At 41.4% G+C, this 13,337-nt stretch overlaps 1 protein-coding gene across 6 annotated transcripts in view; it reads right to left on the bottom strand.

Annotated features, from left to right (window-relative positions):
- Positions 1 to 2,176: 2,176 nt before the first annotated feature.
- Positions 2,177 to 13,337, bottom strand: part of LOC131970726 (CREB3 regulatory factor-like) — a 42,568-nt gene continuing 31,407 nt past the window's right edge. For all 6 annotated transcript variants that reach the window (XM_059332160.1, XM_059332153.1, XM_059332147.1 and 3 more), the window contains 2 exons: positions 9,895 to 10,023; positions 2,177 to 8,959 (listed from right to left, as the gene is read on the bottom strand). In XM_059332160.1, the coding sequence (XP_059188143.1) occupies positions 8,844 to 8,959; positions 9,895 to 10,023 (245 nt within the window). In that variant the 3' untranslated portion in view covers positions 2,177 to 8,843. The remainder of the gene's footprint in view (positions 8,960 to 9,894; positions 10,024 to 13,337) is intronic.

The raw sequence follows: 13,337 nt of genomic DNA, 5'->3' as shown, positions 1-13,337 counted from the left end.
TTGTGCATCTTGCTCATATATAAACAGTGCAGGGGACTGTGGCTCAGAAAAGCATGCTGGCTTGCAGACTGCAAAATGCAACAGGATGCAATAACGCATCCTGGTATTTCTGCCATACTGCATTAAACACACTATGATGTATTGGGACATAGGCCTGCAAAATCTGTTTCTGGCATACTAAACAGTATGGTAGTATGAGAACATGATCTGTTTTGCAAATATATCGTTGCTGCATCCGCTACATTTCCCCCCAACAGACACTCCGACACAGTGGAGATTGATGATGATTATTTGACAGCAGATACGCTAATAAAAAAAAAAACTGTCACCAGACAATAGCTGATGGGTTCTGAGATTACATTTCTACAGATGCATGCCGCTCTCCTCTTCCTTTCCAAACAGATCGTTTATCTGCATGAAACCAAAGCCAGCTCAAACGTGATTGGTCAGTATTACTCCGACTAGAAATCCTGTTGCATTCATATGCAGATATCTGTTTGTAGATATTAGATGTCTCTAAAGTTGGGCAAATAAAACTAGGACTATCTGTGTAGACTGATACTGTTAAATGTAACTGGGAAAATGGAAATTCTTAAATTAAGGAATTTCTGTTTCATTCGGCATGAGTTGAGTCGAGTCCTAGCAAGTAACCCAGTGTTTTATTTTAGTTTTAATTTATTTGATATAGACTGTATAGTCTGTGCAATGTCATGAATAATGAATAATGCAATTAAATTTGTTCCCAATAATCAGTAGTGGAATATAAATATGTAGAATTTCCACATTTTGCTTCTTTATACTTATTGTAATATTTTGTACTTTTTACTCAACATTTGTGAAATACTTTAAGATACTACTTCATACTGATTATACAAGATATAATCAACACATGAATTATGCGACACACTAACTTGTCTAGACCATTTATAGTATTTTTCAGTGGTAATTTATCTCTTGTACTTATTTGACATCACGTCCCTGTTTAAGCTCACTGTTCTACTGTATTTTTACTTTTAAAAAACAAACATGATTTTACTCGTTTGCTGTTATGATCGCTTTAACTATGCACCTTAAGCAGTGGCACTCCTAATTTCGTTGTATAGTTGACTATATAATGACAATAAAGGCTATTTGATTTGATTTATTATTATTATGCATAAAGACTTCATTGATCCCTTGGTGAATTCACAAATTACCTGACAGTAGATACAACAAGGTGCAAAATGGGCCATGTTGCATAATGGCAATTTGGCACTTTAACTATATTCTGATGAACTTTTGGACTTTTACTCAAGTTAAATTTTGAATGTTGGACTTGTACTTCTAACAGAGCATTTCTACACTGCAGTGTTACTACTTCTACTTCAGTAAATGATACGAGGTCTATTTCACAAAATGAGTTTATCGAATAAACCAGTCATTAAGTTTGACTCATTTCCTGTTTACTTCAGTTCCATAGAGCAAATTCAACCAGTTTCCCAGCATAAGTTGCCATTATAACTTCGCCTGAAATATGTTGAATTTGATTTATGAAAGTGAATCAACTGAACATGAGTCACACTAATTGGCTTATTTGGTAAACTCGCTTTATGGAGCAGACGAGAACCTGAGGGAAAGTGTTTCGGTTGCTGCTCTGTAAGACAATGCTGAGGGCTAAAAGGCCCATCAGCTGAAGGAGGGACTGATCGGCAGTGAGTTGGTTCCTGCGGTAAAACAGTCACTGCCAGAGCATGCCAAAACTTACAAAAGGCCCTATCTTTGCTTTCATTCTTTCAGGATGTAGTTGTGTAAAAATAAAAAACTACTTTCATAACTGGTGCAATAACCGTGTGTGACCTGCTGGCGGAGCTGTGCAGCATTTACCAGTTGCAGATCCCACAATGGAGATTTTAAAAAATCCTGCAAGATGAAGACGAACAGAAAACCAAAAAAGCAACACCTTAAATTGTCAACTCACTGCTTGACAGTTATCACCTAAAAAAATAATGCAATTAGCAAGTCATAATATATGTCACAATATAATACATTTTTTCTTCACAACACTTTTTCCCGAAGCAACATATTTAAAGGAACACACATTTTTTTATTTTAAAAATATACTTTTAATACAACAGCTGCATATAAATATTAAAATATACATTATACAGGTGTACAGTACACTCACACAAAACCAAAACAAAAAATATTAGGCTTCTATTTGTACGGCACTTCTTGTTTTTTTTTTATTATTTCTTTTTTTTTAACTATTTTCTTAAAGGTTACTTACTGACGAAGGAGTTGTACATAAAGATGTGTTAATGTGTTAACAGGTCCGAAGTATTACTGTAGTATTGTGGTTACTGGGTTAAAGACAGACAGACAGAAGAAGAGAAGGAAGGGTTTGCTGTACATTATATGACATGGCATTGTGGAATGTTTGCTAGTCTCTTGATTTTCCTTTCCTCCAATCACTCAACGTGTTTTCAAGTGGATTAAAGAACCAGCAGGGATGCGATTATTCAGTCTTTATTCTCTCCACGGGAAGTCCTCGTCGAATACCATAAAGCATCGTCTCATTTCTAACGAGACGTCGATGCTTTTTGTCCTCTGTCCTCTGATCGTGACAGAAACCACTGACTTGGTTTTGGTTAAAGCCACAAAGGTGCGTCTCAGCTGCCTCTCATGCATCACCACTACATTTTGGGTATACAGGGCCGAGTATCTGTGTTTCAAATCTCTGGAGATGTTTCAAAAGATCCAGAACAGGTTGGGAAACCTTTCATCACCAACTGTTCATTCAGGGGGACGCTACAGTCCAGACTCTCAGGAGTTTGGTCTTGTAAGCATTTAAGATGGTAATTAATAAGCTTTAAAAAGGTGCTGGAAGGTGGGTTTTGATGCCTTAATACAGACCCATGCTAAGCTAAGCTAACCAGCTGGTGGTGGTGGAGTTACATTTGACAGATGTGAGTTAGGAAGAAAACAAACAAGTGCATTTAACTTAACTAGCTGCACTTTTAATCACATTTTGAGGGAAAAAACTTTTTTTAATGCATACTCAAATGCATTATCAAGTTAATCAAAATATGCATATGGGAGGAGGTTGGGTTGCAAAGAAAAAAGCAAGGGACTTTTATCCAGGACACTAACAATGACTTATTTAACTTACATAACGTACTTGAGTCACCTCCACGATGCACAAAACTAACGTGTTATAAACATACTGATTTTAACTCAAACCATGATCTTTTCTTAAATCTAACCATGTAGTTTTATTTGAATTCACAATGTTAACCACGTGTCTAAAACGGTGACCAGGAGAGAATGTTTTTTTTCTAGAAACGTAACTGAGAATGCAGGTTTTTTCTACATGAATGTCATTTTTAGGAGACACAGTTAAACAAAAGCAGATCATGGATATAATAAAACCTTAAAAGCTTTTAAGGACCTAATGATAAAAGAAAGAAGAAGTGATGGGTGTTAAGGGTTGACACTTCCTGCAGTTTTGAAGGTATTCAAATCTTCACAAACTATTTTGTCTACTTGGATAAGAACAATATTCTATTAAAAACTATTCTATTAAAAACTTTTAATCACAGCCAACTCGTCCCGTGCAGAAAGCCACTAGGCATGTAAGTTACATCGTCTCCGAAATGAAATGAAACCATGACAGTACATCGATAAGAAAGGTTGTTTATAACTTCCACCAAGCACGTCGTGTTGTCGGCTTGATTTGTTAGCAGGATTACAGAAAAACTGAAGGCCAAATTTTCATTAAACTCACAAGGCTGTCGGTTGGACCACGGGAGAACCCAGAAAATTTTGGAGCAGATCTGAATCACAGGTTGGATGCAGAAATTATTTTTTACATTTGTTGACGTTGATAGTGCATTTATGTAACTTATTGGAAAAATAGGCTTTTAAGCTACAAAAACAGAAACCATCATGTGATGAAATGCCAAATGTTGCGTTAACAAACAAAACGCTCCTGTACTTTCAGAAGTGGATGAAGGAAACAAGTTGTTCAGAGTCCCTTCTGGGTTTTTGAAAGATCGCCAGAGATTTATGTCTTTCATAACAAAAACAGGTTAACCCTGTGACTTGGATGCAGTGATGAGACATGAGAGGCTTCAGCCAGCTTCCAACACCTCAGCTTCACTGAAAGGAGAACTCCATGTGGACCAGCAGGTCTAAACCGACCCCTTTCCTCCCATCTGGCTTCTTCCCAGATGGAAGTTTCCAGGTCAGTGACAAAGGAGACATCAAGATGCAGGCTGCAGCAGCGAGCGGCAGCGACTCCTCCTCCTCCTCCTCCTCCTGCTCCTCTGCAGCTGTCAGACAGTGACAGGGGGGCGGAGCTGCTGGGGATTAAGAGGTTTCGGATAAACTATTCCGAGGGACCGGCTAAGTGCTGTTTCCCCCGGCCTCCTCTGCCCGGAGGCCTATCGCCTTTGAAACCAGAGAACCCCGAGTGTCTCCGACAATGTGCTCGCTGGGGCAGAGTGGGGACGGGCACCCGGAGGTCAGCAGCGTCCCACCAGTGTAGGCTTACTGATGGGTCTATTCAGCCCGCCGGTCCACAACGCCTCCACGCCCGGTCCAAAACCACTCGGCGCTCACATGAAAGGGAGGTGAGGGAGGGAGGCCGACAGCTTCTCCCTGTCCTCATCACTCCAACGCCACTTCTCCATTTGTGTTAACTTAGTGTTTTCCAAGCAGGGACTCTTTTACACTTTGGATAACTCAACACAAGAATACCAGCTCTTACTGGCTCAAACTGAGAGAAATACCTCTTTGCAAATGTCAAACCTTTTTAGCCAATTATGGTGCAACTAACTATCAATTTGACAGTGTATTTTTTTTAAGTCGATAAAATGTCAGAAAAATAAATAGCCATCATAAAAGCCAAGTTGAGGGTTTCAAACTGCGTGTTTTTCCAAAAGATATTTAATTCATAAACAGGAAAACTTAGCAATTCATATCTTTTCAATCATTTTCTTTATGATTCGCATGGTTTATCACTGATCAAAGTTGTTAACTTTATACTAATTACTTGTTTTAGCAAGTCGTTTAAATAAAGTTTTAGTTACAGCCAAATTTAGAAGGAAGTACAATCTCTAAATAAGGTGCAATCTTCCACAGATTTAACTAAAAATTGTGGGTCACAGCCGGATGCTGCTGGACTTGAGTTAATGCATTAAAATCTAATTGTCTCATGAGCAGCCCTGCTTGAACACAAGACACCTAAAGAAGAGCTAAATCTCTTTTAGGCTGTGACTGTCCCCCCTGGAGCAGCTGAGCTGGATCGAACTTTCACTGAGGACAGAAACACTTTCTGTTTCACAGGAAAAAACTTGTCAGTGACAGAAAGTTTTAGGACTGTTTACTTCTCTCTGCGTCCGGCAGCCAACGAGGAAGTAGCTTAGATAAGAATCATCCAGTTTATGCAAAGTCATTGTCTATATTAGGTCAGAGTTGGCTAAATCTGTAAGCTGAGAGCATCAGTTCTGTATGCTTTGAATCCTGACCCTGTGACGACCAGCAGAGCAGCTACAGAGACGTGACCAAGCAGCAGCAGCCATCTTTGGGTCATTTCAGTCTCCCCTCTCATATCTGCCTCCTGCTTCCAGGTACATAAACAGAAACTTTCTGGGAAAGTGAGTCAGGAATGTGAGCAGAGACAAGTGGCCTTGCCAAAATTGGCCACTCCCCATTAAAGCTTTACAGTTAAAGGGATCATCCATGATACAAAAAAACACCTTTAAAGAGGAATAATGCTACAGTTTCACTCTCAGCCCTTGCTCGAGCTCTCTGTTTGCGTAGGATCCCGCCTCGCGTCTTGTTTGTATCGGTGGCAGGAATTCACTGCGTTACAACAGTTTTCTCTTCAGTTCAGTTTTTGGCTTATAGATGAATGTACACAGCAGATGGTGTTTTGTGTTATATAACACCACTTTGGAGGAAGGAAAACATCAGGACAAACTTATGCATTCAAAGTGGAATCCCTCTTAAACCCAAAGACCTCGTCCTCCGCCGACGCGACAGATGGGAACATTTGAAACTTCGCTGATACGTGCAGTTGTTTTCTGCCGTTTCCTCTCTTTTTTGTTTGTTGTTGCCTGCGTGCGGGCGGGCATGTGCAGGAAGCTGCAGCTTGCGGCATGAGATCCTGTGACTCCCAAAGCCTCGAGAGTAAGTGGAAGGACGTGGAACCACTTCTCAGCAGCAGAAAGGGTGCACTGTGCACCTTTGACCTTGTCCTAGATCATCCACTTTTTTATTTTTACTGGAAAATGATCAAACCTGACCGAGTTTCTGTGGTGATGTTTAAGAAGGCTCAGTGACATCAGAGCCTCCTGCTGCTGCACCAGACTGTCAGTCTTTGGCATCAGAGCTCAGAAAGCTCTGCTCGTCAGCGGCAGACCTCCACGACGAAACCGTTCAGCTGGATGTTTATGTCTGTTTACAGTACAGCTCCACACTCATGCAACCATGAGCGACATTTCCCAGAATTAAAACGACACAGAAACAAGACAAACTGCCCTGAACTCTTGTGCCCGCAGCTTTCTGAAAATGACCACGAGCGAGACCTCAAGGAGGTGAAGAGTTTAAGGTTCACTGCTCCTCTCCTGGGTGAGACAGGAAATGGAGTTTCCATAGGAGGGAACAGCGTGTTATAGAGCAGCAGCTTTGGAACGCAGCCCAGATTGGAGCTCGTCAAGGTTGAAAAACAAATGGGGGGATTGCTTAGCTAACAGCCACTCCTCTACTTATATTTCCCAGAGTTGATGTTCACAGAAACCGGTGCCAGCTACTGTTTCCATGTATAGGTTTTAATCTGAAAGGAAAATATTTTGGTTGACTTTTTTGGCTGATAGGACCCAACACGGGCCTGCAGGGTTTTTTTTTCTTCTTCTTCTTCTAAGTCAAGTGAGGCCGAGCTGGGAGCAGTAGTCATGGGTTACATTTTAGCATGTAATAGGGTTGAAGATCAGGCATAATAACACAGGTCCCTGTGGCTTTAAGCTCCAGGCACTTCAGAAAGGCGTCATTATGCAAACAAACTGCCTATTACAACATTACATGCTCGCAGGCCAAAACCCAGTCAGCAGTTACTGCCTGATGCCTCCGCTCAGGTTTGCATTGCTTTTTTATGTTTTTTTTCATCGTACAGTAGCACCATACTGAAACAAACTGAGACCGGTCGGTCACAAAGCGCCAGGCGCCAACGACAAGCCTCTCAATCAATATCTGTCTTCAGACAAAAGGTGCCAAGAGTCTTTTTTTTTTCTCTTTTGGAGGATCTGAAGCCCTCTTCGAAGGTGCTTTAGTTGCTCTTACCACAGTGCAAATCAAAGGGTCCTTGACTTTTTTTTTTATGTCCAACAACATTTAGAGACCTTGGACAGGTTGGTCTACAGCTTCAGCAAAGACCACAGAAGAAAGGCAGATTTCAAAACTCAGGACTGACACCCACTATGTGGGCGTTGCCAAATAACAACAAAATCATTAAAAAAACGTATTTGCTTTTCTAGATCTACAAGTGTTTTTCTCTATTTGTCATTGCAATTCAGGAAGGTGCGCTACATAATCAGGTCAGGGGTTGAGGAGAGGGCTCGGGGAAGGCTTTGAGGACACTTCCCTTTTTTGTGGGTAAAAATAAAGCCACTGCAGATAAGCTGAAGGAGCACCAGGCTGCAGAGCTAAAAGAGCTGACTGAATAACAAACCATCAGTCGCTTCCTGTCTGTCGCACTCAGTGGCCTCTCAGGTCCATGATAGTAGTGCATTTATTTATGTGAAGGGGGTATTAAAAAGTTCACTAACTTCATCCTTTGAGGATGCATAAAACATGATCACAATCAGAATATTTCAGTCCCTCACGTTCCAAAACAAAACGATGTGTTAATGGTTGGCAGCATCTGAAGCAGTGAGAGGTTTTGGTGTCTGAGTGGTTCAGCAGTATCTTTGGTCATTTGGAATTAAGGTGCAGTTTTCTCTTTCGTTTTCTAACTTTGATGGGGTGAAGGGGAGTTTTAAAGTGGGAGGGGTGTGTGGGAATTAAAGCTCCTTTTCCACAACAAACACGCTGTTGTTTCCATCAACAGCTGGTCTGGAGAGCAGGACTCCATCACTTGTTACTGACATTTTCAGATGTCGATGCAATCCGAATGGTATGCAGTGCTTCTATAGGAGCCCGACCCCAAAAAAAAAGTGCACACATGCTTCTTTGTCTTCCAGGCCTGGGCTCCTCCCACTTCCTTATTTTAGCGCTTCCTCTATCCTCAAATGCCCCCTCGCCCTCGCCTCACTACCGGCCCCCTGCCGACAACTACGACCATCTACAAAACAGTGCAATGTCTATTCATAGGCACACTGGGATACAAATACAGCACACAGAGGGAGAGAGGAACACTATACACTCATACAGTATGTTACATGTCCGACACTCACACACACACACACACACACACACACACACACACACACACAGACAAAGACAGACAGAATACAGAGACGTCAGCAGCAGCAGCAGCAGCAGCAGCAGCAGCTCTGGCCTGGTGGTGGTTGTGGTGCAGCCTGCAGAGACAGAGCAGTGAAGACGGCTGCTGTTTGGAGGGCCAACAGGAGAGGACCAGGAGCAGGGTGGCAATTTACTCCCATGTTGTTTAGGCTACTCCTTCCTCCTCCTCCTCTTCTTCCTCCACCTCTTCATCTCTCTGCTCTAACTCGAATGTGTACGTCATGAGATTGGAGGCGGTGTGGAGAAGCTTGGTCAGGTCATGTTGCTCGGGAGGCGTGGAAAGAGGCAGGAGGAGGAGGAGAAGAACGGGGAGAGGGGGAGAAGGGGTCTGCTGGGTCAGATTAGCCCACCGTCTCGTCTCCTCCCTGGGGGAGCTCTTTGCGCTGGTTCTGACCGCCGGCGCTGGCCGCCAAAATCCTCTGCACAAAGTCTTTGGTCCGCCCAGCAACTAAAGGACCTGCAGTTGTCATGGAAATAAATTAGACAGTGTGATGGAGAGAAAAGGACAAGAAGACAGAAATAGCTCCTTAAAAAAAAAGACGAGGGGAGATGTGGCAGAATATTTCATGTTTTATAAAATAGCCAAGAGAACGACAATGGAAAACCCCAAAAACTCAGTTTTCCTGTCGTGCTGCTGTCTTTGTTGCTAGAATTGAATAACTTGATGCATAGACTCCAAGATTTATCTGTGATTTGAAAAAAAACTTGATGTTGCCTTGCTATATTTGCATTTTTTAAAAACACTTTGCCTGTTACTTTTATGGATTTGTGCCAATAACAAAATCAATTTTGATAATGAACTAATCATATAAGTATTTTTTCATACACAAATTGCAAGATTTCCCTGATTTCTTCTGTGTTATATAGCACTAAGCTGAATATATTTTGGTTTTGGACTTACAAAATAAGACATTTTATTGACACCACCTTGGACTTTGAGAAACAACTGGACATTTTAAACTAGTTTCTAGTTAGTTGCAGCTCTAGCCATGACTACAGCATAATAATAAAAAAAAGAGGAGAAAACACACAGTGGGGAGCGTCTCTGCAGATACAGACAGCACAACATACTTGATGTGATTAAGAATATTATATTTCAAGTACATACATTTGTTTACAAAAAAATCTTGCATAATATACCTTTAAATATAATGAGTTTAGTCATGTGAGCATGGAGCAGTGGTAGAAATGTTTACTGCCTAGACCAGTTTCAAGGTTCTATTTTCACTGTCAAATAAAATAATAGTAATAAAAATGAAATACAGGACTATATTATATACTAACATGTTAGCATGAAACTCCCATCTCATTGTTCAACCAGCAATTCATCAATGATTTTGTGATTCTTTGTATTTATCGTAAAACAGGATAAAATGTGTGTGTGTTTCTCACCGCTGGACTCTCGCAGGATGTCTTCCAGGCGTTGGGTCATCCCTCGCTCGTCCGTGTCCTCCTCCTCACTGCTCTCCACCCGCAGTCGGATCACCTCTTTGATACGCAGCAGAGCTCCCAGCAGGTTCTCTGTGCACCAAAAAACAGAATAAACACGATAGTTTTCATCTCAAAACAGTAAATCAGCACTGCGGGACGGAAAACTGATGCAGATGATGAAGAACATCTGCAATGATGTCACTGATTGTCATTATATTCATATTGATAATATTCTATTGCTTCTATATACATATATACACTTCTACTTCTTTCGATACTTGTTGAAGTCACTGGAGCAAAACCAAATTTCCCTCCGGCGATGAATAACGTATTTCTGATTCAGATTGTTCCCAGAAATTATGAGCACATCCCCCACATCATGAGACAAAAGAGGATGTTTGTTGAAAAGAGCAAAAGGGAAAGTACAACAAAAGGAAAGTACAGTTAAAACCAAGAGTAGTGAAAGTGAAATCAGGGCAGTGGTGAAGATCATGATGAAAGTTAAGGAGCTGTTCTTGTCCCTCCCTCATCACATAGCAACATTAACCCCGAGCTGTCCCGTGAAGCTTCCAGTCCGATCATCCTCCCCTCATACGGTGCTCCAGACAACAGCACATCATTCAGGTGCACCCATAATTTATATGCACCCAGAACAATATATTTTACCTTTTATGTCAGTTCCCACTTATCCTAGTTATCCCAGTTATCGTGAAGCCCTACACCCAACCCACCCACACATCGTTATTAAGTGCTTAAAAAGTAACAATTGTGATTTATTTAATGGTGCACAAAACTGATTTTACAAGTGCAACTGAAGGTGCAAACTCTGACTGTCACATCAACGGATCATAAGTAGAAGATAATTAATTAAAACTAATTAAAAGGTGAAAGATCACACTTATTTTTGCAGTGTATTTAATGCATCATTTCTGGGGAAAGAACTAATTTAAAGCCCCAGTAGAGGGTTTTGTGTCCATGATTTGATCAGTTTGAATGACTTGTTCTGACGAGATCCTCATATATTATATATTTTTTACAGTTTTTTCTGTCATAAGGTGATTTTATTTACCGGTTTCTGTCATGGCTCGATGCAATGTGATTACATTCTGCAGTGCAGCTTTGATGTAATGTTTGAAAGACAATGATTTGGATTCTGATCTGCCAATCTGGTAGACATCACCCAACCCTAGTGCAGATAAATGTTGTTTTTTGGGGTCAGATGAGGCGATCCACACCAGAGTTGTTGTATCAGAATGCTGCTGGAAGTATTGAGAAGAGATAAAGATCGAACTTGTAAAGCGCCAATGCCACCTGCAAACTTTAACGTTTGCAAAAACTACCGTGTGAGAATGCCCAAGGCCAGATTGAAGTGCAAGCCACATGTTTACATATTGAGTTGGTATAGGAGGGTGCAACTGGGTGACAGAAAGCGTGGCGTTGGAGGCACTTGCAGCAGAAACTAGTGGTATAGTTGTTTAGTGCAACGTGTAGGATGACAGATGACATGTCGTGGCCCTGTTACATACATCATTTAGTTGCATTTGACAGGGTTTTTTTGGTCACACTCTGGAGCCATGTTATGGGCTTCTGGCTCCCTCCCCCTGTGAGGTCATGTGACCTGATGGCGCCATGACAGCGCTGTATAGATTTGATTCCTCTTTTGTCGCTCATCTCAGCGGGAAGTGCGTGTGTGGGCAAAGGATTTCTTTTTTTTTTTGGAACACTCCCTCAATCCCTTCATCTTCATCACACACACACTGTAACTGAAGTCAGGAGGTTCCCAGCACTGGCACAACGCCAAAGTCCTTCTTGCTTTTTAAGTTTCCTGTTGAATCTGCATGTAAAGCATGTTTTGTATAGATGCAAATTACAGCGATGGAGACAGAGAGAGAGAGAGAGAGAGAGAGAGAGAGAGAGAGAAAGAGAGAGAGAGAGAGAAAGGACAGAGAGAGAGAGAGAGAGAGAGAGAGAGAGAGAGAAAGGACAGAGAGAGAGAGAGAGAGAGAGAGAGAGAGAGAGAGAGAGAGCGAGAGAGAGAGCAAGTGAATGAATGAGAGTAAAAAAAAGAGAGAGAGAGAAGAAAGAGTCACAGGAGGAAGAGGAGGGAAAGAGGAAGCGAGGGGATGTGTGAGGTTAAGCCCTGTGTGTGTTTTGGCATCCTGCCAGTGGGACAAAAATGTTTTCCAGGAGCCACAACTAAAGCCTCGGCAATGAAATGCTGGGTCCGGGATCAGGAATGACTGGAATGCTAAAAAAATGGGTAGGGAAAAAAAAAAAAAAAAAAGGACAAAGGAAGTTGGATGCTGGTTGGGGTTGAATTGAAAGAGGTCGAAACCAAACTAGAGGAGGAGGAGGAGGAGGAGGAGGAGGAGGAGGAGGAGGAGGAGGAGGAGGCTGTGACACATTTGGCACCGTAGAAGTGTTGATTATCTTGTTACTATCAGCTTTCTGCGGTAACGTGATTTCTCAAACAGGGCGTCTTCAAAGTGGCCTTGAAAAGATGTTTCTCACTCATTTATAGCTTGATTTGCATATTATTCTTACAATATAGAGAGGTGAAGAAAGAACATGTTATCTTCACCACCCGGAGGCTGTTAGTGTTGTGTTATGGAGCACAGTGGAAATAAGTCATTTGGTTGTGAGGTGATTTTTAATTCCCAATGATTTTTTTTCTGCTGCTGCTGCTGCTGTGTGTAAAATCAATTCAATCAATGGTAAACTTGGTTTTCCTTTACTCAAAAAGGTAATTACCACGTCTACATTTCAGCCAAAGACACCTGATGTCCAATCAATCCAGCAGCTGAACTCAAGGTTATTTCTAAGATTAAAGACACATTCACACACAGTGCTCTCTCTCTTTCTTCCTACAGAGCCTGTTTCTCCTCTGTAACAATATTATATTGGAGGCACGTCTGAAATAAAGAGCGCCTCTGCTAATGTCAGAAGAAATTATTACTCTTTATGAAAAATGTCATTAGAGGGAAAGAGAGCAGAAGCTGTTCAGAGAGTCGTCTATTAACTGAGTCAATAATGAGACGATGCATCAGGAAAGCAACTCCATGTGTGTTTGTTTCGTGGGAATTCAGTGTCAGGAGAAACACAAAACCTTCTAATTTAGAAACACAAGTACAGACAAAATGCTCAATTACAAGCTGCTCCAATGGTACAAAATGTCTCCTCAGTGTGTTGGAAGCGTATAAAGCATAATTAATCTACATTTTCTTTGCTGAAATTTGTTTCTTACATGGCAACAACAGCAACATGTTGCCAGATATCAGCAGCAGAGTTTTTTATTTAATGTAGGAGGACTTTGAGCAGCTCTGCCCTGAAGAGTTGGTTGTTCTTTTCTAATTTACAAACAGACCTTGATAACCAAGCTATCACTCTCAATAATATCAATTCAC

The sequence above is a fragment of the Centropristis striata genome, chromosome 1, assembly GCF_030273125.1.
Source record: "Centropristis striata isolate RG_2023a ecotype Rhode Island chromosome 1, C.striata_1.0, whole genome shotgun sequence".
Taxonomy (NCBI): Eukaryota; Metazoa; Chordata; class Actinopteri; order Perciformes; family Serranidae; genus Centropristis; species Centropristis striata.
Note: the sequence above shows the minus strand (reverse complement) of the source record. Positions and strands in the feature narration are given on the sequence as shown.